The sequence below is a fragment of the Talaromyces rugulosus genome, chromosome I (genome assembly GCF_013368755.1).
Source record: "Talaromyces rugulosus chromosome I, complete sequence".
Classification (NCBI taxonomy): Eukaryota; Fungi; Ascomycota; class Eurotiomycetes; order Eurotiales; family Trichocomaceae; genus Talaromyces; species Talaromyces rugulosus.
In genome coordinates this window covers 4,924,366-4,949,417 of record NC_049561.1, presented here as the reverse complement: position 1 = coordinate 4,949,417, position 25,052 = coordinate 4,924,366, and the positions used below count along the sequence as shown (strand labels likewise).

Below are 25,052 nucleotides of genomic sequence, written 5' to 3'. Positions count from 1 at the left end.
ACAAACTCCAAAAGAAAATGAGATCAGAGATGCAGGACACTTTTTTTTGGACCCACGGAATGACAAACTAAAAACAGAAAAAAAGAGATACATTATAGAAGGAAATAGAAAAAAGAAAAGAAAATCATGAATTATGAATCTATGCTTTGATAGCACCACCCAATGCACCACCGCTGAATTGTTGGCCGCCCGGTCGTCGCTGGCCACCTCCAGGGAATCGAGCCCCTCCACGACCCTGGCCACCACGGCCGCCTCGGCCGCCGCGAGTGGAGCCTTGGTCTCTCTGGAAAGCGTTTGCCATTCCTTGTGTGCGTTGCTCCAATGTCTTCTCGTTGGCCTCAAGGAGAGACATGGATTTGTCGGCGAGAGTGACAATTTGAGATTGCAGGCGAGACAACTCAACACCCTTGGTGAAGATGATAGCATCGTTGACTTGGTCAAGAGCTGCTGCAAGTTCGTCGTGAGAAATCATGCGGCTGACAATAGCAGCAATCTTCTTTTCAGGCAGTTCAAACATGGTAGAGAGGGTGGAGACGGATAGCGTGTCGTAGAAAGGTGCGTAGGTGAACAAGTAGGTACGCAGGCCTTCTTCTTGGATCTGCTCAGACAGCATGGCCTTGATCTTGTCGGGTTGGGCCATCAAGTCCCAGATCTTGATTGTGTTGAGCAATTCGGTAGCCTTCTTCCAGTCACCGGCAGCCAAGAACTTGGCGCTCATGATAACACCATCACGAGTGTTCTCAGGAGGGCCCGTGAATACTTGTCTCTCGTTGTAGTCGAGCATACGGCGGAATGTCTTCGAGATAATACGACGCTTCAGCTCTGGGCTGGAAGAAGTTTGGGCCATGAGGGGAACTTCCAAAAACATGCTCGAAGTGAGGTAGATGCATTCCAGCAGTTCCAAGTTAATGTGCATGTGGAAAGGCAGCTGGCGCTGACGCTCAAGCTTCTCCTGTTCAGGCGAAACTGTCGAGTACCTCTGGAGAATAATTCCCTGTGCAAGCAATTCCTTCTGACGACCGCTTCCGCAAATCTCAGACAGAGTGTTTTGAGCCTCGTAGACAAGGCCAGCCCGGAAGGCGCAAAGACCGATTTGAACAAGAGTCCTGTTGAACAGAATTTGCGTGCTCACGTCAAAGTTGGAAATGTTCTCCGACAAGTGAGACATGAGCATAAGGTCCCGGGCACGGTAATAGCTCTCGTGCAGGGCAAGGAAATAGATCTGGCACAGCATTGCGCGAGCCCGGATAATGCCATCACTGTTTTTGAAGAGATAGTTGCAAAGAGTTTGGACAAGAGTTGGCACATCGGTGGCCGATGCACGGGGGGTGACAGAAGAGTCCAACTGTGATGGCAGGGCCTTCCATGAACCATCTTCAAGAATTGACACGACTTGCGAAGGCTTGAAGTAAAGATGTTCCAATCGCCTGATGATGATACGGTTAACGCTATCTTGCTTGGACTCGGCCTTGTCGCTCTTGCTGGGTTCTTCGGTGTATAATTGAGCGCGAATAATGGCGGTGTATAGTGCTTGTTCATCGCTGAGGCGCTCAATATACTCTGCAGTGTGGGGGTCGATGTGTTGAAGAGAACGGGTGAGTTCGTCATCCAGTCGCTCAACAAAAGACACAATGCTTCCGGGAATGCGCAAGACTTCACCCTCTGCAATCACGGGGAGTTTTTCATCGTCTTCCCATTCTTCAGCACCTTCGGTAACAACGTGATCACGGTTATCCTCCAAGACATTCAACAGACTCGAAAACTCGCTTTCGGCCAGCTTCCACTGTTCAGGGCTCATGTGAGTTGCGGTAGTAGAAGACGCCGACATGTCGAAACGAGTGGCAATAAGAGTGAGATAAACACGGATGCGTTGGTAAGGAGTCTGAGAAACCTCGAGGAGCTTCTCCATGGTGCGAATCTGCTCCAGACGATCCGTGTTTTTCTTTCCTCGCGACTCGACGATAATGCGGAGGTGTTTAAGGATGCTTTCGGGAGTATATTGCAGTGTCTTTCCGTGACGACCAACAGTCGCAAAACCTTCATCGTCACCGGTAGCGGGGGCGGCATCGACAGCCCTCGAAACACGGGCTGCACTGATCGCGGTAGGCTTTGGTGCCTCGACTTCATCAGCCTCCATATAGCTATCCTTGTTCTCTCGGTACTTGTCGATCTCAGTGGCGAAGTCCTTGTTGTTCTTCTTGACACGTTGCTTGACAGCATTAAGACCCTTGGCATTGCTTGCGTTCAGCTTCTTTGTTGATACTTTCTGCTTGGCGATGGCCTCGTTCATGAAATCCTCGAGATCGGCAATCGCCTTAATGTAAACCTTTGGCGTAGGTCCCGATTGATTGATCTTGATAATCTGTCGGTTCAACTTGTCGAATTCTGAAAAACACGACGTTAGCGGAATTATTCAACACCTCCTCTCCCTCCCAAAAAAAAAATTCGTCCAACTCACCAGCTGAAATAACGGTCCAATCGTTGATTCGCTCAGCATTCTCAATAAGCTTCACGGTACCCTCAAGCTCCTCAAGTCGCTTATCCTTTGCACTCTTGACGACGACGGGCGCTGCCTCATCCTCGCTCTCCTCGCTTTCCTCATCGTCGTCCTTCAAGAAAATGTTGGCCCCTGTTTTCTTGGCCTTGCCCTCTTCCTCGCTGGATTCAGAGTCAGAGTCGGCTTCGGAGGAGTCTTCCTCTTCGCTAGACGATTCTTCTTCTTCAGACTGTTCTTCCTCATCGCGATCGCTGAGAAGCTCCTCCTCGTCGGAGGAACTGCTGTCGCTGTCGCTGCCGCCACCGTGGAAAAATCGAGACATCTTGGGGCGTTTTTCGTTCGGGGAAATAAAAAGTCGGCGGGTTTTCAGGGGAAGTTTTGAAATTCCAGAGAAACAAGTTGAACCTGATCTGACGACAGAACGCTCGTCGAGATGATGAGTTTCGCGTGAAGCCAACCCGGTCCTAAGCCGCAGTGGGATGTCTTTGCCAGGCGGCGATACGAAATTTAAGCGAGGGGTGACTTAACCGGATATAGTTAGACTTCACCCGATTGGGAGTTTATGCCTGATATATAAGGCATCCAGACCTATCTATAAAAATACAAAATAAAAACAAGCTCAACACGCAGTAATAATAAGAAATTGGTTGATACTGGACGGATAACCCGCAAACTAAAACGAGACTCGGCAGTTTACACAAAGTAATTTAAAAATCGCTGTTACAGAGATCCTAGTTAGTATTTGTCACTGGGATCAATTGATATTTGGATTTGGATTCTGCATATACTACATAAGAGGTGATAACATAAAGCGTATATATTTATAAAGGCGTACTCGGTTCTTTCATCAGGCCCACGCCGGGCAAAAAAAAAAAAAAAAGAGTTTCTTTCAGGAGGGTCTGGAAAACAAGCAAACAAATTTATCACAGAATTGAAACGTCATGCAACAGAACGCGAACAAAAGTCTTTCCAAAAAAGATTCTTACGCCGGCGCTATGCCAAAACAACCCACGATTTTCCGAGAATATGAACATTCTTTTTAAGCAGTGGTGGCGAGAACCGCGCGGCTCGACGCTGCTTGTGAAGTCCAGGAAAATAAAACGACTGTCGCAGTTCAAAGAAAAACACAATTTGTCTTTTCTCGCAATAACTTCGAGGAGACGGCGGCATGTACCTCGGGTTGATCGATATTGATCAAGAATAATAAATGGCCAACACATGGTCTGCACTGAACTCGAGGCGAGTAAGCCTAGCAAGGCGAATGGTATGCTGAGTAATAGAGAAAGGTTGATTCTTCTGCGAGTTTCTCTTTCGCTATGCCACCGAGTCCCTCTCTACTCGCGCATACTAGTCGGGAGGAGCACCGTAACAGGCCCAAGGCCTAAATGATCACGCCGTTATCGTAGTGCCTGGAATGATTGCATACAGGGACGAGTAACCTAATGCCACTGATTTTGTCCCTGAAAACCATCGCCGAGGGCGCCATCTTCCAAAGTGCGAATGAAATCACGGTTTCGATGACCAGCTCCAGCGCGACTGCCACGGCGTCTCGCACTCGCGGCAGACTCGCTATATCCATCTGGAGGCGGAGGATAATAGGCAGGGCTTGGTTGTAACCTGATCGGAGCATTTGGATCGAGATGACTGGCAACCCGCTGGATTGTGGGCGGAACTCCACCTTGTTGTGGATCCAGAGTGGTTGCTCGTTGTCGGCCTGCTCTGGTAGTTGCCTGAGCATAGAGGCTTTGCCCAGCCCCGTACGGAGGCTGATGCATCTGGCCTTGAACCATAGGCATTTGATGGCCGTATCCGGAAGGCTGTGCTGGATAGGGTGGCGGCGCGCCTTGCTGCTGATGACCGGGGTACATGCCATTGTAAACTGGCGGAGCTTGGTTATGAGCTGGGGGGTGGTATTGTCCCATTTGCATCGCATACGCAGATTGAGCAGCAGATTGGGCTTGTGCCTGGGCTGCCTGAGCTGCCTGTGCGGCCCGCTGTTTACTAGCAGCTTCTGCCTGTTGTTGCTGCTGTATGCCAGGTGCAATATTTTTGTTGAGTGCCGAGTACTTCAAGTTCATGGGAGGGACAAATGGTCCAGTGAACTTTTGCTGAGTGATGAACGGATGTAGCTTTGCCTGTTGTGGGGACCATCGCTCAAGAGGATTGATTTGCAACAAACCGCGTACAAAGTCGATAAAGGCAACGCGGTTATTGACCTCTGTTTATTGTTAGTGGGTTATTGGTAAAGGCGAAGTGTACTCTCTTACCTCTTTCTATTTCTGACTGCTTCATATTCTTTCTTGGCATTGCGTAACCGCGAATGATTTCCTCCAGGGTATTCGCTTGGAAATATTTCTTGCTGGGCTGCTCCTTGGTGTTGTGCTCGCGAGAGTATTGTTCCATACTCTTTAAGCGCCAGGATTTCCTGCCGAACTCGTCTTGGGTCTTCTCAAAGAATTCGCCCGACTGTTTGCCCATGTCAAGCATCCACGTAGGCGGCATACCTAGCATCTCTGTAATTCGTGCCACCTGGTTGTATTCAGACGACCCTGGGAATAGCGGTAGACCGAGGAATAGCTCGACCACTATACACCCAAGAGACCACATGTCGATCGCAGATGAATACGGAAGGCCAAGCAAGACCTCAGGAGAACGGTAGAATCGTGATTGAATGTAGGTATACACGGTCTGACGTTCGTCACAAGCAGAGCCAAAATCGATGATTTTGATGATAGGACTTTCCAAGCTGCGTAGTAAAGAGAGATTGTCAGCATTTTAAAGACGAAGGCGAACGAGGTTTTGGAATGAGGATCAACACACTTCTTGAGTAAAATATTTTCAGGCTTCAAATCACAGTGTATAAGCCGAGCCTTGTTTAAGAGACTGAGACCATTGAGTAATTGCTGCGCAAAGACTCGGACTAGAGTCGTGCTTAATCCTCGGAACTGATTCTGCTTGATGAGTTCATACAAGTTCACGCTGAGTAACTCGAACACTAAACATAGATGTTGCCGATGAAGGAAAGTATCTTTTAATCGAAGAAGATGGTGGTCATCGTTCTTGTCATATTTCGTATTGAGCTAGCGGTCATAGTCAGTCGATTGCTTGCTCAGAAATAACCAAGAGCCAAACATACCAGGTCGAGCACAGAAACTTCCATCATACTTTGGTTGAAATAGGCGGTCTTGTTTTTCACAACTTTGACGGCAACAACCTCCCCAGATTTGAGGTTTTGGCATTTAACTACTTGACCAAAGGTTCCTTGACCCAAAACATCGAGAATTAGATAACGATTTCTGCGCCGATTAGCAAAACGGTTTGTAACGAAATATAGGGAGAGGGGGGACGCATACTTGTGATTTCCTTCTTCACTGCCTAGGATATCATTGACGTATAGAATATAGTCGCTGTCCTCATTGTCATAACCATCGTTCTTGACACCTTTGCTGGGCTTGGTAAGTACACGACGAGGATTGCGCGACGTCTCGTATTTGAAACCGGGATTGCATATCCGGTATGTGGCCGGTAGGTGGTTTGTCAAAGCTTGCAATGGCTACATGGAACGGCATTAGTCAAAACTCTCTCAATGAAGACACTATGCAACTTACGCTGATGAAACCTCCTTCGGGGTTTGCTCTGCGGTAAGCCGGTTGCCCAGGTGCTTTCGGTCGAAGATCCTGAATGGATTGAATGTTCGTGAATTTCGGGATAGGGCCCCGTTCGGGCAGCTTATTATGGTTGGTCTGTTGTGTAGGGCGCGGCGACTTGGGCTCAGCCGAAAAGGGAGCGCTCAGCTGAGATGAAGCGGAGGTAGGAAAATAGAGCTCTGAACCCGGGTCTGATGACTGCAACGGAGGAAGCCGGGACATGCGAGCACCTAGATTGACATGAATATTAGTCATATTGGGAGATAAGTGTGGAACGGGAACAGGACTGACCTGGGGGTGATTGATATGTTTGGGGAGGAGACGCATACGCTCTCGTGGGCGACTGCCGAGAGCTGCCCGGACCGGGAGGCGAAGCGACAAAGGGATTTTGGCCCTTTGTTGGGCTTGAGGCATACGGCAAAGTGGGCGACAGTATATTCATGGGCGAGTACCGTCGCGCAGCAGAAGACTCCTCGGTCGGCATATATTGCGACGACGGACGAGTATTGTGAGTCAGCCGGGCAGAGTATTTGGAGCGGTTGTAGGGATCAGCATCCTCCATGGGCGTATCGGCATCGGCCATGATGTCGCGCGCATGCGGTGTTGCGGCTGGAGAAGAGGCCAGCGAGACTGGCTTCGAGTTTGATCCCAGAGCGGTCGCCTTCGCGGCAGTAATTGGCGACTGGTAGCTCTCGTAGGTGTATCCCGCGGGAGGATGAACTTGCGGGACATGTTGTTGTCCGCCGTATTTGGTGTTCAGCCGGGGGGCATATGATTCCGGGTTGCTGTTGTTCAGGTGGCTTGGACGACCCATCGAAGGGTCTCCTCCGTAGGTCTGCCACTGCTGATCCATGTTGTCAGGCTCAGGATTGCCTCGCATTCATCCGGGCAGCCACGACAGAGCAATGGCGACAGGGATCGGCGACGGAAACGGAGTGCTGCTGGCGTGCAACGGAGAGAGCGAGCGAACAGCGCGATGCGATGCCTGAGAGAGGCTGTACCGTACAGGCGACGTAGCGCCGACTTGGCGGGGAAGGGCAGGACGGGGGTGGACGCAAGCGAGGACGCGTCGGAAGAGGAATTGCCGCTATAGAGAGCTGCAGCTATTCATCATCCAGAGCGTTGCACGCCCGTTTGCTGTGGCCGGAGAGATAGCAGGAGCCGGAGCCAGCGAGACGGGGAGGAGGTTAGGTGAGAGTGTTGGTGGTGGTTGCGTTGCAAGGAGACGTCCTAGTAACCATTAGCATGAGGACGTTCGTTGGGCGGCGGCCGAGCTGACAGGCTAGGAGAGACCCAACCAGCCACGATGGGCTGTGCGGATAAACTGCTGGGCAAGGACTGCTACAGGGGAACGATGAGGGCTGAGTGTGCGATGCAGACGTAGTAGTACTAGCTAGAATGAGGGGATGCGAGAGAATTGGTAGGAATGAGGATGAGCGAGGACGAGATGGAGGTGGAGTCCGTCGCTTGCTCTCGTCTTCGCCGGGTTGGGCCGTTTTGGAGAAGCCGGCCACGCTCCTGCCTCCGTTGTCGTTGTAGCAGTTACTTACTACTCTCTCTCTACTGATCTCGTTCCCCCCGCCAACAACCTCGAAGAAGCATCAACAACTTCTTCAGCACAATCTGGTGGTTTACGGTGTATATATGACTGTCGACGACCCGATTATCATGCGGTTCTGTGCATTGTGCGAGTCACTCCCTGCTGTGCTATCTAGAGTGAATGCGAACTCGACTGCTGCTCTGCGCCTAAAGCTCTCCATCCTGCGTGTCTACGACCGTGGTTGCACATCTGACGACAGCCTGCAGGACGCCGCCTGCAATATTATGGCTGAATGTCAATTTGCATTCTGAATGCTCGAGTGATAGTCGGACATGCAGCCGTTGTCAGGCAGGAATTAAGCGATCGGCGCGGTCCAGGCGACTACTATCAATAACAAGCCTACAACTCGCATGCTCAGGAGCTGAAAATGCCGATGACAGCAGTGGCTGGCCGCTACGAGCATGTACTAGTATTATTAGTATTACGTATCTATGAATACGTACTGAGCACTACGGACTCTTAAGGCTGTGACTCATCCAGCAGGCGGTGCCTAGGGCGGTCAGCGGCGCCACCTTTTTCTGCCATGGATTTGGCCCTCGATTGGTCTGACGTCGCCGCCATTTGTTCGCGATGATTTTTCCCTGGTGATGCTCTCTATCTGTCTCTACCTGTCTACGGGGAATCGCATCCTGTTGACAACTGAAATGACCTGCGTGTTTTCCTAGCTATTGCGGTTGTGTTGGTGCGCGGTTTGGCAGCCATCGAATTTGTTTCAAGGTCGCCATCATGGAGTCGACACCGGTAGATGAATCTGCAAAGCTCCGTGAGCTCGACGCCAACGTCCGGGACCAGGATGATCTCGAAAGAGAACTTGGTCTTCAGGTACGGGACACCCTACCTATATTGATGGTCGAACCTCGGAGCTGATTGTGCAGGCCGACCGGCTGCTTATGGAACAAGCGGATGAGAGGGATCAGAAAAGAATCGAACGGACGACCAAAGAGAAGCTGTAGGTAGAGACCCGTTTCGTACGAGACGCATAATATACTCACGCCAACAGAAAAATCGAGGACCAGATCTTGAAGCTATACCAACGTCTAGAGCAACCCGCGGGACCAGCGCAGAGGGTACGCACCGAATCCGAGATCACAAAAGCCCAGGATAGATTGGCCACTCTAGATTCGGACTTGAAAGAAATACAAGAGCGCATCGACGGCCGACACGTGGATCAAGATGTTGTGCCGGAGACAGAAACGGGCAGACTGCCAAATGAATCACGTCGTGATTATCTTATTCGCACGGGGAAAATCACCCCATTTTCGAAAATGGGCAGCGGTCCGAGGCAAGGTACACTGGAAAGCTTACAGGATGCATTGATTGATGCCGAGGATGAACGCGACGAGGCAGAAGCTTTACGTGATGCGTCCAAGAGAGATGCCGTGTCTCATCGTAATTTACGCCTTCCCGGGCTTGGTCTCGGTGACGAGAGAGAAAGCTCAGAGGACTTTCCAGAATCAGATCGGTCACAAAAACGGAGAAAAATTACTCCCGGTGTTTCACGAAAAGCTGCCAAGACCTCTCGACAGGTAGACACCGGGGATGATGATTCCTACGTGGAGAGCGAAGCGAGTGAGCTCTCTTCTACGGATGAGTTTGACCCTACTCCGGGAGAAACGTTGGGGAAACGGAAATCACGGAGAGTCGATAATGAGGATGTGGAGGACCTGACAGGTCTAGACGATGGCAACGAGGAATTTTATCAAGAAAGACTGCGCCGCTGGATCCGTCGCCGAGCTGCGGCTCGTAAGCGAACGGCGGAGGGCGGAGAAATTATCAAGGAGGAAGAGGAGGATGCAGGTGTAGGCCAGCAGACTCAGGAATGGCTCCTCCCACATCCAACTGTTCCCGATGCTGAATACGATGGGGGATATCGCGTACCTGGTGATATATTTCCAATCCTCTTTGATTACCAAAAGACCGGCGTGCAGTGGCTCTGGGAACTGTACCAACAGCAAGTGGGAGGCATTATTGGGGATGAAATGGGCCTCGGCAAGACGATCCAGATCATTTCATTCCTAGCAGGTCTTCATCACAGCGGGAAACTACAGAGGCCGGTGATTGTCGTGGCTCCGGCCACTGTCATGAAACAGTGGGTGACCGAGTTTCATCGATGGTGGCCGCCGTTCAGAGTATCCATCTTGCATACGTCTGGGAGCGGCATGATCAATGTCCGGAACGAAAGTACCCGCGAAAATGCCTTGAGCAATGAGATATGGGACCCCAGCCGGCCTCATGCAATGACCAAGTCCCAGAAAATGGCCAAGAAGATTGTGCAACGGGTGGTTGAGGAAGGGCATGTTCTGGTCACCACGTATTCAGGTCTCCAGACGTATGCGCCCGTTCTCATCCCCGTTGACTGGGATTGTGCTGTTCTCGATGAAGGCCACAAGATCCGCAATCCAAATACCTCAATTACTATTCATTGTAAAGAGCTGCGTACTCCGCACCGGTTGATTCTGTCTGGCACGCCAATGCAAAACAACTTGTCTGAGCTGTGGTCCCTTTTTGATTTTGTCTTCCCAATGCGTTTGGGCACTCTGGTCGACTTTCGCAATCAATTCGAATTCCCTATTCGCCAGGGAGGCTACGCAAATGCAAGTAACTTGCAAGTACAGACCGCAGCGCGGTGTGCAGAAACTCTGAAGGAGGCTATCAGCCCCTATCTATTACAACGGTTTAAAGTGGACGTGGCTGCCGATCTACCCAAGAAGAGCGAGCAGGTTCTCTTCTGCAAACTGTCACCACTTCAACGCAAGGCTTACGCGCAATTCTTGAATTCGCAAGAGTGCAACTCCATTCTGGCTGGGCGCAGGCAGGTTTTGTATGGGGTTGATATGTTACGCAAGATCTGCAACCATCCGGATCTTGTAACCCACAAGCTCTTCTCCTCGCGACCGGACTATGGCGATGCTGCCAAATCCGGCAAGATGCAGGTGGTGAAGGCGCTTCTGGAATTATGGAAGGATACTGGCCACAAGACGTTGTTGTTTGCGCAGCATCGCATCATGCTAAACATTCTTGAGAAGTTTGTCAAGGCGCTCCCAGGTTTTAACTACCGCCGGATGGACGGTGAGACTCCGATCCATCGCCGGCAGAGCCTTGTGGACGAGTTCAACAATAGCCCGGACATCCATGTCTTCTTACTCACAACCAAGGTCGGAGGACTCGGAGTTAACCTCACGGGAGCTGACCGTGTTCTCATCTACGATCCTGACTGGAATCCATCAACAGACATGCAAGCTCGAGAGAGAGCATGGAGACTTGGACAAAAGAGAGAAGTAACCATTTACCGGTTGATGACGGCGGGCACCATTGAAGAGAAGATTTACCATCGCCAGATTTTCAAGCAGTTCCTAACGAACAAAGTGCTGAAAGACCCGAAGCAGCGGCAGACGTTTGAGATGAGCAGCCTGCACGATCTATTCTCACTGGGGGAAGAAGACCAGGCAGAAACTAGCAGCCTTTTCAAAACAGAAGTTACGTACCAGGCAAATGCCAAGGAGAAATCCAAGGCTGGTCGACAAAATGAGAAGCAAGATGTCCAGAATGTCGAGGGGATCGCGGGAGTGGAAGAATTCCACGACGCAGCAGGGAATAAAGGAGAAAACGGCGAAGAAAAAACGAACGAACAAGGAGGCTCGAGCAGCGACTCTCGGCTGATGGAAGCCATCTTTGCGCAATCTGGAGTCCACTCTGCTCTCGAGCACGACCGGATCGTCAATGGAAAGAAGATTATCGCTCCGGACAGGGGAATTATTGAAGCAGAGGCTAAACGGCTGGCTGCAGAAGCTGCCGAGAAGCTCCGCAAAGCCGAGGAAAAAGCACGGTTAGTGCCAGTAGGCACACCGACATGGACTGGGCAGTTTGGCATCGCCGGCAGACCGGAAGACACAGGCACCTCTCATTTTGGAGGAGCAGCGAGCATGGCACGGGGAGTTGGTGTTGGACCTTCTTCTGCCAGCATCCTGGCCAACCTGGCCAACCGAACGGGACGTAACAGCCCAGCTTCCTCTTCCGGAGGAGGAGGAGGGAAAGTAGAGTTCTTGCCGATGATCCGAGATTACATACTCGCGCAGGGGGGCTCGGCGTACACGCAAATGCTGATCGATCACTTTAACCGGTTCTGCACGACGGCACAGCGATCGGCTGAATTCAAGGAGACGCTCAAGACGGTGGCGGTGCTGAACAAGGGCGGGCGCAATGGACGGGGCAAGTGGTCCTTGAAAAAGGAGTACGCTAGACGATGACATGTTATCATATTAGTATGTGCACGGAGTAAAAATAGTTTGTTATTTAATATCAAAACACTGGAGCCTGCAGACGTCAGTGATTAGGTCATGTGGGCTGTACAGTGGAGGAGCCCTAAAATATCACGACTATCATTGTTTCAAATTTCGTCCCTGCGTAAGTCTGCACTCGGTTACTAATTATTTTGCAGCTGCCAGAAAATGTGTACGTACTTTACACTCCGGCCGTTAAGTCCACCAGTCCGATAGGCTCTTTGGTATGCATATTTGTTTCACAGCATGGCCAGTTTCCTATTCCGGTCAAAGGATTTAGCAGTACTAGTACATAGCTGCTATAGCAATGATGTAGCTGTTCAAAGCTGCACGGCGAATAGGAAGTCCTCGCGATAAGTCCACTTTGTCGATCTCGGAGTTTGGGTGCAAATATTGTCTCAGTCAAGGACCACGGAAACAAACCCATTAATTTATTATTATATCACACGAACCAGTGACTAAAGTGGTACGTAAACTAACCTCAACGCCAAGCAGCTTGTCTCATCTGCCGACTGACGATTTTGACCAAAAGGGTACTACTCTGTACGACGATCACTTGAGCGACCATCATGGGGGATGATCAGTTACCCCACAAGAGCTAACAAACAGTTCTTTGTTTTTGCGCCACTAGAATTACGAGAGCCGACTAGTAAATGTTTGTTATTCGCTGTGTCTTACCCACGCTTTTCCACGCTGGCTGCTGATTTGCAAGAGAAAAAAAAAAAAGAGTCCACTTACGTTGAGTCTTTTACCGCACAACCGGATCTCTCGACGTCATCCCGACTTCCCAAGGAGACGCTAGTTTATACTAATGGCTTGGGCGGGGAATAGCCATGCATGCACTGACTCTCTGGGCTTACGTCTTGCGTCAAAATTTATTTTTATGAACATAAATAGTTAATTCTTTTTAACTGGGCCTTGCACTATATAAAGACTGCTGCGCAGCCTGCTTTGTGACCTTTGTTTCTACAGACTATTAATATCATCATTTTTTTTAACACCAAACCTCCTGACTTGATCATTTGAACATTTGAACCAGCCACCTCCATACGACAAGTTTCTTTGAGCCAGAATTCTTTACTAAAACTATTAAAAAGCTCAGCTCTCCCACTCGACTTGATTCATCGTTTTTTTTTCTCATTACTATTACCAAATATCGGAACCATGCTCTTCACAAAGATCGCCCTCTCGCTGGCCTCGCTGGCCGCCAGAGTCGCTGCTGCCCAAGACGAGTTTCATCTCAAGACCGTCTCGTCGTCGGCCTCGAAGAACAATCTCTATGTCGAAGCCTACCACACGGGCGCCGGCATGGCCGATGCCGTTTTGACTACGAGTACCTCTGCTGCTGGCAAGTTTTATCTGAATGAGACGTATCTGCAGATGGATATCGGGCAGGAGATTACGTATGGGTTTGAAGTTGGTGGTGCTACCAACTATGCTGGTGAGTTTTTATTTTTTATCAACTAGGGTGTTTTAAAAAATAGTTACTAACGTTATGTTAGGATGGGAATTTGTCGAAGTCAATGGCGGCCAAGGAGTCAGCGGTTTTGTAGTGGAGGATAACCATGTTGTCTGGAACGAGACCCAGTTCACCGGCTGGCTTGGTGGGTTTTTCCTTTCTCTTAAAAGAGTTGAATTCTTCAAATTGCTAATGCTTGATAGCATGCGACTGGTGGCACGGAGCCCCCCAGCTCTTCTGGACAGTGGCCTACGAGAACTTTACGCGCCCGAGCAGCTGCAGCCCTGTTCACCTCACGCAAGAGTTTATCAGCTCTTAGGACAACCTTGAAAAAGATTTTAACGACAGTACGAAAAACAACAACAACAACAATATCAAATAATGAAAGTATGGCCAGGGATTTATTTATATTTGACATGTTGATATGGCTATAGCTTGGTATCAGATAGATTTATAATCTTAATACAACTTATCCCACAATAACTTCTTCCTGAATGAATTCCTGTGTAGGAGAGTGCTGGACATGTCACTCAATAATGTGGCAAGGGGTTGGTAGTTGTTAGAAATGTTGCCTCATTCTTGATACAAGCCTCGGAGCTGCAAGGGATGAATGTCACTCGAAAATACAGGTTTGGCTCAGCCACAACTGCGGCAAGAATGATCCTGTGTTTGCAAGCTTATAGTACTAGCTATACAAGTATCTGTTAGAACAATACGTTGTAGTATGGTATAAAAAAGTAATGCTGATGACGGCTAAAAAGACCAAAAATAGACGCGCTAACCGGAAATGGAAACGGGCGCAAAATGTCTGAGACTCGCATGAGGATCAGCCAATCAGCCGCGGCATAATCGGCAAGAATTGGCCCCACTGGCCAAAATGAGAAATCCGCCCAATCACGTGCTCCCAATTGTCGCTAGATCCGGACTAGCGCGAGATGGTGAGGGGCGCGTGTCTTTGTTAGGCTCGGACTAGTCGCCAAACGAAGATCGACTCTAGACTCTTCGACTGCCAAATCTGCTCTCTCGCTCTGCTTCATCTTGGCTTTTTTTTAAAAAATCGGTTTCTCTACTTCCGATTGCCATTTCGTTGCATCTCTCGTTCCCGCCGCTCGCTTTCTCGGACGCTGTCGTGCTGTCTGGCCGTCGCGCTGTTTGTTGTTGTTGTCGCTGTCTCACTTTGTTTCATCCCTGAGCGGTTTTTCCAACGCCGATCGATCTTCTCTGACATCGACGACGTTTTCTTGAAATCCAACTGATATTGAACGACTCTTCTGAGAACAATCTTTGAGCCGCCAATTTCTCTCGACAGGCCGACTGCTTCTTTCCGAAAACTTCATAATTTCCGACCATTTCAAGGCAAAGCCGACACAGCCGAGATGCGTTCGCACATGTTATTTAACCTGCTCTGCAGCGTGCTCCTGCTCGCTCAGGTAGCATGGTCGTGGCCCGATTTCGTCGACGATGTTTTCAAACGAGGTGAGATTGGCATGATGAAAATGAAAACGAATTAAACCCTAATATTGATAGATGATGCATCGACTGGCACGGACGTATCGACGACAGCCTCGGACGCGACCTCGAATCCAACTGTTACCGCGACCGACTCGGGATCAGGCACAAATACTGGCACGGACACTGCAAAGGAGACAGGCACCACTGGTACTGGTACTAGTACTGGCACCGGCACCAAAACTGGCACCAAAACCGATACCAAAACCACATCCAAGGTCACCTCGGTCGACCCTCGTCTCCCCGCCGGAGGAGCATCCATGACCAACCCCGAGTCGACTTCAACCACATACTACAAGATCGGCCAGAACGTGACTTTTGGCTGGAACTACACATCGGTGGAGATCACGCCCACTGCAGTCGATGTCATTGCAGCATGCAGCTCGAACAGCGCTACTTACACGCTCGCCAAAAACTTGAGCTATGCGACCAGCTCGGTCATCTGGAACACCAATGATGACAACGAGACTGCCACGAACCCTTTACTTACCGCATACTACACCCTGATCATCTACGAAGCCGGCACGTCGCCTACCGACGTTGCTAGTGCCGGTGCCCTGGGCCCTGCGACGTTTTCTTTCGGGATGTACGTTACCCAGGCTCCAACTCCCCTAGGTGGTAAGTTTCAGTTCTCTGCATCCTTTTTTTTTGTAATGGCATGCTAATCTGATATAGAATATGTTTGCGTGACTTGCAATGCCGCAACCTCGAATATGGAGCGCCAAACCCTCGGCTTCGTGTTTACCATGATCGCCATCACCGTCGTCTCGTTTACCCTCTTTGCGGGCGGAGTTGGAGTTTTCTCATGGCTTTAGCTTTCGATTCGACTTTTATTCTTTCCTCTTCATCTTCATCTTCGTCTTTCGGCTCAGACTATTAATAATTTTCTACTTGATATAATATTTCCGACTCATTTGCATATTTGGTGTGATTAGCGTTTTTTTTCTTTTGGAACAATTTACAAAATATGGCGTGGGTTATGCATAGGCGTCTTTTTTTTTTTCTTTTTTTTCAGTGTGATGTATTTCAAACCGATGGTCTACTCTACGTATTGGCGTTATCTAGTAAATAAATAACAGACTTTACATGGAAATTTTGAAATATATTGTGTTTACTGCATTATCAGGTGGATATCCACTACATCCATCGTGTGATCTAGATGTCAACCGGTATGTACTTACATATATACACAACATTAAAGTATGCAATGTCTTGTCAAACTTTCTTCACGTCCAAACCAGTCGCATTCAAAACCTGCACTTCCTCTTGTATGTAGCCTACAAGATGATTTGCCTCGACACGTTCCGCAAAACTGATGCTCGGAAGCTTTCCAATCTCCTTTGTCCTAGAAGCAGTGTAAACCTCCCGTGTTTGCCCCAAAAAGTCCTTTTTCAAAAGCTTTGCTTAGATTTTTAATATCATTATACTTTTAACATGATATATTCTTTACACACAACCATTTTTGCGCATGTCAATAGGCAATCTTCGGTCACGTGCAAGCGAACAAAGAAAACAAAGAGAACAAAGAGAGCAAAGAAAATAGGGTTTTCAGTAACAGTGAACTCTTCTGAACTCCTCTTCATAATTCGAAAATATCAATTGATTTTGGGATGAAATTGGACCCTATGGGATTGACATTTCTTAAAAAGATGTATATAACACCCGCCCTCAGGATACCATAGTACGAATTGCTGACAGTTGATTCTTCCAGATGTAAGCACATCCAGTGTGACCATTAACTCCGTGTGTACATGTTCAAAGTCCATGTCACCACACTATGCCTGCTGTCCTTATTGACATCACAGCTTAAAGAAAATCTATATATCTTCACAATGGCCAGACAAAGAAATGTGTTTACGCTTGACCAAATTGAATCCGAGCTGGGCTACACAATTCATTCTTTAAATGATTACAGCTGTGAAGGCTCGTTCTATTCCAATCTCTCCCCTGTTTCCAGCGATGCCTACACGACAGCTCAAACGGAGATTGACACATATGCTGCCCAAAAACTTCAAGGCGCTGCCTTGCACCATGAACTTGTAGATCTGGGTCGTCTTCCTAGAGTAAGTTGGTTGTGAACCCCCCCCCCCCCCCCCCCCCCCAGGTAGTTTGATGCTCAACAATGTTACATATATATAGGTTATTACTATGGGCGGAAAAACGGTGGATATACAACGCAAAAATAATACTGGTCAGCACTGCTTTGCCGTTCGGGTTCGTCACAAGTCTGGGTTTTGCTTGCCTTTGAAACTTTCTGAAAGCGAAACGTCAAGGCTCATGATGGTTAAAAATGTAGGTCTTTTAACATTTGAAGTGAAAATCCTTTCACTTCATGTCTAACGAGGCCCAGTTCATGGTAGACAATCAATATGAACCAGTTTCTATATTCTTTAGACTTCCGAGGGAACTCCGTGACAAGATATATGGTTTCTGTACCTCTAACGGAGAATGGAAGATTGGAGATACCAGCACGTTCAACTCAACAACCTTTCCGGGAGCTATAGGCGATCCAACTGGTTTCTTCTTCCCACTAGCCACGAGCACATCTGTTTTACAGCTAAGTAAGCAGATACGTCAAGAGGCTCTTCCCATTGCATATCGCAAAACACGCTTTCGTTTGGATGATATAGATGATTTTATCAAAGTGGCTATCTCTATTGGCGAGATTGGGCGAGCAAACATTGAATCGTTGGAGTTTTCGTGGGAAAGCGGCCAAAGTGTCCTCCTCCTTCAACAACAACAACACCAAATAGAGGAGGATAAGTCCTCCTCTGATATTATTGACGACAACTCTTCGAAACTTCCCTCTCTTCATGTGCTAAGAGGTATTCAACTTTTGAAGGAATGCAGCAGGCTCAAAAATTTACGTATATGGCTGGAAAACGAGCTGGTGTCCCGCACATCGTTCGTTGACCTTCAAAAAGACCCCGGTATTCGCGGACTTTCTTCTATCCGAGGGATTAAAAGGGTAGAGATAAATATCCTAAATATCCCCTGTGAGCCTCTGGGTCAGTATGAAATTGTAAAGTGGTTGAGGACTAAAATGGAATCAACCGATGATGAGATCAGATAGGTTACTGGTATTGTGGCTATACAATTTTTTGTAAATAATGCAACTTTAAAAATATTTTTTGCTTTACATTTTGTACTGTCTTTTCAATGTTGTATTCCCTTTATTCTAGCTGCTTGGTTTTAGTGCAGCATCTCACGAAACAGTAGGATCAGGAAATTTATTAATTATGATAGATTGCCTGTTGCACCTTACTATATTTCAAAGTTTTAATAACATTCTTTTTATTTTTTTTTGTTCTATGTATTCAATCATTGGTCGAAAGACTGTTCGGCCTCAAGGCATATGATCGTACTGGAAGAAGTTTGTACTTTTTTGGGAATCCCGATTGAACCTCCGACGTAATCAAAGCCATCCCAGCCTCTTTGAATATCTTCCTAAACTTCTGATCGGACCTTGTCACGCTGCTGTCCAAATCGTCATACATATCCTCGCCATTGGGGTCAGTTGATATATTCTCCTTGACGACCATGATGCCCCCCGTTGCAATTAGGGACTCTCTACAGCGCAAAAGATATGTTGTTAATTGCGCATCTGTAATATGGCCAACACACCACTGACACCAGATCAGATCATAGTTTTTCGTCGGAATCCAGTTTTCAAGCCCCGTGACGTATATGTCTCTACTAGTAGATGATGTATCACTATGAGGCGACGACGACGACGACGACGACGACGTCGCTTGTCGCAAAACATCTGCAAACTTCTCCACTGGCTCGACCGCATCCACCACCTCACAGACATGGCTAAGAAATCCAGTAGTAACGCGACCTACCCCCGCGCCGCAGTCTACACCAAGCTTACATTTCCGGTCGTCGTCGTCGTCGCCGTCGGCGGTCATGACGATGTTGATGCTTGGTAAAAGGCGACGAACTTTGGCTAGAAAGTTTGCAGATCCGCGCAGGTCGATACGCGAATACCATGGGAAATTACCAAGGTCGCCAAGCATAGCATTGGCAGTCGCAGGAGCTTTGCTCCAATATTTGATAGACGAGGCATGGTCGATCTTGGAGTCGGCTTCGGGAATTCGGTCGTCGTCTTTTGAATTGCTTCTTCTTTCTTGAGCTTGCTCGGACATGATTTATCTTCTGAATAGGAATTCGGCAGTTTGACAGTAACCAGATGAAGGTTTTCTGATTACCGAGACGTAGATTTATTTGAATAAAAATGAGGAATTAATCCGATTCATAAGTTACATTGGAAGAATGGTTGAAAGGTGAAGAAGATGTCCCGGATATAAGTTTATCCGGAGTCCATTTTAACATGGTAAGAGTGCATTCATATTACATGTGTTATTCTTAAAGAATGATCATTCAAGAAACTATACTAATGTCTTGAAAAAGGACCATCTCGCCATTAGGGAATGAGCTTAGTCTTAATATGTAGTTTCGGGTAGAGTTCTTTTGAAATATCAAGTCAATGTTAATGTCTATAGACCAGTCTATTGACATTAAAAATTCAATGTTGTATGTATATATATATATATATTGATATATGTATATTCAATTGACATCAGAAATATACACTATATAAAGAACGTCATGATGTAAATACAAGCCCATAAAACCGGCTTGTTCGGTCATCAGCTCATAGAATTCTATCAGATATTATCTGTGACAAGCCGCCACTAGATTTCTCGTCGATTCTGCCTTTACTTCTGGGCAGCGAATCCAATCTGGGGACCCTCAGAGTCGAACACAACGTACTGGCTCTTGAGGAAAATGTCACCGAAGATGGACAGACCGATGCCAGAGTTGGACTGGAGACCACCGTAGGTGTTGCTGGAGTCAACAGCGGCAAAGCCAATGTACTCTCCGGGAATGGTAGCGGTGTAGTCACCAATCTTGAAGGACAGATCGGGGGGAGTGGTGCTGCTGGGGAAAACGTAACCACCCTGGGTCGAGTCGTACTTGGCACCATCAACCTTCTTGTAGTAGGCGTCGACAACGGTGTCGTCGAGGAGGAGCAGAGTGGTACCGGTGTCTGGGCATTATATTAGCTTTACATGACATCTAAATGTGTGTGCGAGAGAAGGTACATACCAGCAATACCGGTGAGAGACTCAGAGGCAAAGACGGCCTCCTCGCTGGACGAGCCAATGGAGTATCCATCGGCAGTGAAGGACCAGAAACCCTCAGAGTCGTCGACATCAGTGTAGGCGATGTCACCAGTGTACTTGGAGTCATCGGCGAATCCAAAGTCGTACACACCGGGCGCTCCGTGCTTGAGCAAAACACCGAAGATGGGCTTGCTCAGGGAGTCCTTGATATTGTCAAAGAAAGTCTTCTCAGGGCTGGGGCTAACAGTGTTGATGCTGCTGAAAGCAAGGCCGAGAAGACCATCGATCGCGGTGTCGTCAGTGAACGAGCTGCTGGCCTTGGTGGCGACCTCGATGGCCTGCTTGTCGAAGGAGACACCGCCGACCTTGACAGTGTCTTTGTAGACGTCACCGCTGGCAGAGCTGCCATCGCCGTAGCTGATGTCCCAGGAGGCTCCAGAGACCTTCTCGGCGTTGTCGCCGGGGGTGTAGTAGTTGTGGCCCTTGCGCTCGGAGGCGGGGGTCAGGGAAGAGAAAGCCCAACTATATAAACAAAGTCAGTTTGATCATCAAGTCACAAGAATGAGGGAAAGAACGTACAGGTCGGCAGAGCCAGTGTCGATATCAATGTTGAGAGTGTCACTTCCAACAGTGATCTTGGTGATGTACAGGGCCTCATCCTCGCCAGGAGTAGTGACGACCGAACCAGTGGCGGCAGCAGCGGCAGCAACGTGGTTGGGAACTGCAGCTCCATACTTGGAGTAAGCTTTGGCAAGGTGAGCAGCAGGGTGGCGGGCGACGGTCTTGGGGACGGCGACCTGGTTAAGAGAGAAGCCCTGGCTGGCCGGAGTAGCTGGGAGAGCGGCGGCGATGGCCGAGAGGCCGGCCAAAGAGATGGCAGTCTTGAAGATAGCCATTGTTTCGACTTGATGTTTGTATAGAAATGTTTCAAATTGTTGTTGTGAGGGTTAATGTCTGAAGAAATCGAGTTGAATCGGCGAGGAACAATGGCCAATTTATCTTCCTCTGAAGCAGATGAGGTGATATTGACTGATTTGCTCAAATATCAACACATATACATAGTAGACCCTGTGGCTGGGATTCTAGGTACATAAGATGTGACCTTGTCATTTTAGATGGAATCACATCAGGCTCTACTCTGGCCTCGGATGTAACTAAGCGTAATAGCACGCCACCAGAGCCTCCAGAGACTGGATATAGCTTCAGTCGGCCAAGACATGCTTAAAAAGAAGTTCCAAACTAGCCTGATAGCACCATGGTGTGCTTGTCTTTGGGGTAGCATCCCTCGTGATAACATGCCATCTTGCTAAATCGATAGCTGGGAATTCGTGATTTCTTGAGATGCTGTTGGCTCTGGAGTTACATGGCAGCAACTGAGAGATCCCACAAATAGCAATGATGTGCGGCGCTTAGCGGTCGATCCCACCTCGCCATACGCCAAGTCTCTTGGCTATTCCTTCCTACGAGGCCCTGTTGGAGAAGATCAACTTTATCAAGTGGACTGGATTGCCCTTGGCAACTAGGATATTAGGAAAATCGAGTCAAGACTTGGTACCAACTCGATCATGCACGGTTTCTGCTGCGACTCTATGCGGCGTGCCTAGACAACTGTCTCGGGCTATTGTGTTAGCGTCGGACGAGACGAGGCTGACACGAGGGGTAAATGAGGTGATTCTACGGAGTACTCCGAACAGAAAGCTTTCATACACAGTCAAATAACCCTAACCCTGATGGTACGGGGGCTTCCGGGTGCCCTCCAGTGCCTCCAGTATCCCGGGCACGTATCTACCATCTCCATCTTGGCGGGTATTTACATATACTAAAGAAAAGAAATACACAAGAATGGTTACTCTCTATTGTATTAAGTTTATTATAATTTTATACATGTAGTATATGTGAAACAAACCGCTCTTAGGGACATTAGACTAGCGTGGTAGATTCTAAAAGACAGGTAACTTGGAAGTAACAACTGCATTTATACTATACAACCTTTTGAATCTTCGATGCTATGCGCAGCCTATATGATACGCTTCCCAGACAGCACCTTTCCCCTCGTTCATATTATTTTTATTATCAACAGCATCAGAATCCACCGCCCGCCGCACAATCGGTAACTGCGCCTGCGAATCGGTCATCATATTACACTTTTTGCACGGCGAGCGTCTGATATCAGAGTATGCGAGGATCATTTCCTGACTTGTTAGCTTTTTTCCCGCCCGTAGAATATAGAATAGAGGACAAACCAGTAAATACCGCAAATCCCATTTCCTTTGTCGCGCATTGAGTTGCTGTACAATGGCTGTTTCGAGGCGCGAGACTGGTCGCGAGGAAGAGGACGAATGCGTCGAAACGCGCCATTCTGCTGTCGAACTATCAGAACTGGAAGTGGCGGCAGCCTGCTCAAGCTCAAAAGCAATGCCCGCAAGACCGAGATGAACGAGCAGCACACTTGACGATGTTTTGCTCGTTGCGATACGGAAATGCGGAAGTTGTCGTTGCTGGAACGACTCGACGATTGCTTTCCATCCTGTAATATCACTCTGCTGCCCTCTCTCCAAACCCTCTCCTTTATTATTATTATTATCATCGTCGTCATCACCATCCTTTCTTAAGCTTTTGTCTTCTGCCTCTAATTCTTTCAACAACTCCGCATAATCCCGCTCCCACATGCCTGACGGCTGCGGAAACGCGCCGTTTCCTTCCTTCATCTTCTGCGTCAAACGCGCCCAAATCGCATACGTCTCGGGGCTCTGCCATAGTGCGCGCAGCTCGGCGACTTCAGCGACGCCACTGATGGCGGCCTTTGTTAAGCGTGCGTTGAGATCTTGTGGGTTTCGGGGGAGGGCGTTGTTATTGTTGCTGCCGTTGGATCGCTGCTGGTGGTCGTTGATGATGGGATTGATAGGGGCGAGGAGGCGGTTTGGAAGGAGGGTGCGCAGGGTATGGATCTATCATATCAATGTTAGGATGTTTTGTCAAGTTGAAAGTTAAGATGAGTAGAAGGGAGAGGCGGACGCACCTTGGATTCAAGTTCTTGCAGCTTTGCGAGTGAGGAGACGAGTTGCCGCTCGGATTCCCAGTCTACAGCCAGCTGTGGGGGTTGATCGGTGTTTATATTCATATTTATTTTTGTGGCGGCGGTGTTGTTTTGGGTCTTGTTTTGTTGCAAGGAGAGTCGTGGTTTGGACATTTTGTCGATATGTCCCTATCAGACGACAGCCGTTGAATAGCGATAACGTCAGTGCAAAGTATAATGCATAAACAGTACAATAGGATCGCTAGCTGGCGGTATATTTCGGTCAAAGCTCAAGCAGGCGCACATCAGACTGATTGTTGGATGAATGGATGAGTTGAGCTTTGGAGTCGCCCGATAACAGCGATAAGAATAAGACCGCGCGCCACACCGCTCGCTCAGCCGCTGTGGCTCAATTACTACAAATATGCTTCGTTTTCATCTTTTTTACTTCTTTAGTACAGAGCAAGTAATGTCTTTCTGTACTGTATATGTATAGCAAGTTCTATTAGGATAGAGCCTTTTCTTCGATTCCTTTACTAATTCAACATCATCTAGGAAGTCGAGAGGACGATACGGGATTGGGAAAGAAGTCGATACAGCGGCCTGGGTGTCCAATATTCGAAAACCACCTTGGGAGATTCATCATCTTCTTCCTAGTGGTATGTAATAGTATCTACAGCTTGTGCTTATTATTATTATTATTATCCACTTTAGTTGGCCGTTGGGCGATACCTCCTTACCTTAGAGTCTCTCCAAAGAGCAAGTCGGGAATAAAAACACTTGGACCTATACATGAGACCTATAAATATAGTAGAATCATCGGCATAAATAAGGAAAATCCCAAGCTTCGTGATGAAGACGCTCATTCACGCCCTCGCTCTCGCCTTGCTCGTTGTACTCCGCGAAGCGAAGCAGTAGATCCCACACGATTGCACATTTCCGTACAGAGCCGGAACATGATGACTGGACGTAGGCGGGGGAGTAATTCTTCAGACCTAAACTTGGCAACAATAACTTGTCTCAGTTTTTCCTGGGTCGACTTTGCGGAGTATCTGCGGAAATCCTGACGGGTAGTGACCAGGTCGTAAGGTTCGCGTTTCTCGGCCAAGTTCATATAAGTGTTAATTCTCGCTTCATCGGACACGTCAACAAGCTGTACGCGAGAATCACCAAGCAGACCGAAAAGACCTGTGCTCGCGCCAGTACTAGCATCAGTGTGGATAACGACCACACGCATAACAACCATCCAAGTGGGAAGCTGTTTGAGGAAATCAATCAGATCAGATTTGGGTGCGTGAACAGTTTGAAAATATTTCATAAAAATGGAACCGCCCCCGACTGCCTGCGAAGCATCCCATGCGAGACTTTTGAGTGGCGAGCCTTCGGTCATAAAGTCTGCCTCGTAAGTGGGGTGCCAATTGAGATGTATTGAATCTCGTGTATGGTCAAACCACGCTGTGTTTATAGAAGTGTCACTGCTCCACTGAGCCTCTGGCGGTCTGGGCTTGACCATTTTATCAGTGTTGTGAAAAAACTCGAAGAAACTCCCCGTCTCCAAGGCGACTGCGCGTGACTCAGCACATACTCGAGTAATGACGGGTGGTCGCCCATTTACTTCAGTCGTCTGGTAAAGGAGGCATGGCGAGGGAATTTTATAATCTATAATATTGAATACAATCTCATAAAATGGCTGGTCTTTCTCGCAGATGCGTTGCGGTAGGCAGAAGCGCCAGATCTCAAGCCGCAGCTCGGCTGGCAGTTTAGGGAAGAGATGAAAGGCGCTGCCCTGGGGACGCAACTGGGACCCATTCATAGCCCAACGCTGGGGCTTTCCCCCTTGGGAAAGGACTGAAGATGCAGTTTATATTGATGATGAAGGTCAAGAATTTGTTGCTCGGGGCCAGGGCGACTTTAA

The 25,052-nt window shown here is 48.4% G+C and overlaps 9 protein-coding genes across 9 annotated transcripts; 4 read left to right on the top strand and 5 right to left on the bottom strand.

Annotated features, from left to right (window-relative positions):
• Positions 1-139: 139 nt before the first annotated feature.
• Positions 140-2,819, bottom strand: TRUGW13939_01687 (uncharacterized protein; the record flags this gene model as incomplete). Its single annotated transcript, XM_035484885.1, has 2 exons — positions 140-2,385; positions 2,459-2,819. The coding sequence occupies 2 exons, from the start codon at positions 2,817-2,819 to the stop codon at positions 140-142; spliced, it is 2,607 nt and encodes an 868-aa protein (XP_035340778.1).
• A 1,117-nt stretch (positions 2,820-3,936) lies between these two features.
• Positions 3,937-6,988, bottom strand: TRUGW13939_01686 (uncharacterized protein; the record flags this gene model as incomplete). The annotated part of the gene is made up of 7 exons (XM_035484884.1): positions 3,937-4,715; positions 4,765-5,243; positions 5,318-5,577; positions 5,634-5,793; positions 5,851-6,050; positions 6,106-6,374; positions 6,436-6,988. Coding segments are annotated over 7 exons (2,700 nt in total), but the record flags the coding sequence as incomplete, so codon positions are not given.
• Positions 6,989-8,470: 1,482 nt separating this feature from the next.
• TRUGW13939_01685 (uncharacterized protein) lies at positions 8,471-11,991 on the top strand (the record flags this gene model as incomplete). The annotated part of the gene is made up of 3 exons (XM_035484883.1): positions 8,471-8,566; positions 8,620-8,693; positions 8,745-11,991. 3 exons carry the CDS (start codon positions 8,471-8,473, stop codon positions 11,989-11,991), a joined length of 3,417 nt encoding a protein of 1,138 aa, XP_035340776.1.
• A 1,197-nt stretch (positions 11,992-13,188) lies between these two features.
• On the top strand, positions 13,189-13,802 carry TRUGW13939_01684 (uncharacterized protein; the record flags this gene model as incomplete). The annotated part of the gene is made up of 3 exons (XM_035484882.1): positions 13,189-13,465; positions 13,527-13,628; positions 13,687-13,802. The coding sequence occupies 3 exons, from the start codon at positions 13,189-13,191 to the stop codon at positions 13,800-13,802; spliced, it is 495 nt and encodes a 164-aa protein (XP_035340775.1).
• A 1,057-nt stretch (positions 13,803-14,859) lies between these two features.
• Positions 14,860-15,807, top strand: TRUGW13939_01683 (uncharacterized protein; the record flags this gene model as incomplete). Its single annotated transcript, XM_035484881.1, has 3 exons — positions 14,860-14,959; positions 15,011-15,610; positions 15,668-15,807. 3 exons carry the CDS (start codon positions 14,860-14,862, stop codon positions 15,805-15,807), a joined length of 840 nt encoding a protein of 279 aa, XP_035340774.1.
• Positions 15,808-16,824: 1,017 nt separating this feature from the next.
• TRUGW13939_01682 (uncharacterized protein) lies at positions 16,825-18,065 on the top strand (the record flags this gene model as incomplete). Its single annotated transcript, XM_035484880.1, has 3 exons — positions 16,825-17,055; positions 17,132-17,284; positions 17,343-18,065. 3 exons carry the CDS (start codon positions 16,825-16,827, stop codon positions 18,063-18,065), a joined length of 1,107 nt encoding a protein of 368 aa, XP_035340773.1.
• A 244-nt stretch (positions 18,066-18,309) lies between these two features.
• TRUGW13939_01681 (uncharacterized protein) lies at positions 18,310-19,140 on the bottom strand (the record flags this gene model as incomplete). Its single annotated transcript, XM_035484879.1, has 1 exon — positions 18,310-19,140. The coding sequence occupies one exon, from the start codon at positions 19,138-19,140 to the stop codon at positions 18,310-18,312; it is 831 nt and encodes a 276-aa protein (XP_035340772.1).
• A 573-nt stretch (positions 19,141-19,713) lies between these two features.
• Positions 19,714-23,311, bottom strand: TRUGW13939_01680 (uncharacterized protein; the record flags this gene model as incomplete). The annotated part of the gene is made up of 5 exons (XM_035484878.1): positions 19,714-20,045; positions 20,105-20,643; positions 20,701-21,025; positions 22,166-23,069; positions 23,141-23,311. The coding sequence occupies 5 exons, from the start codon at positions 23,309-23,311 to the stop codon at positions 19,714-19,716; spliced, it is 2,271 nt and encodes a 756-aa protein (XP_035340771.1).
• Positions 23,312-23,999: 688 nt separating this feature from the next.
• Positions 24,000-24,950, bottom strand: TRUGW13939_01679 (uncharacterized protein; the record flags this gene model as incomplete). Its single annotated transcript, XM_035484877.1, has 1 exon — positions 24,000-24,950. One exon carries the CDS (start codon positions 24,948-24,950, stop codon positions 24,000-24,002), a length of 951 nt encoding a protein of 316 aa, XP_035340770.1.
• Between the last annotated feature and the right edge of the window lie 102 nt (positions 24,951-25,052).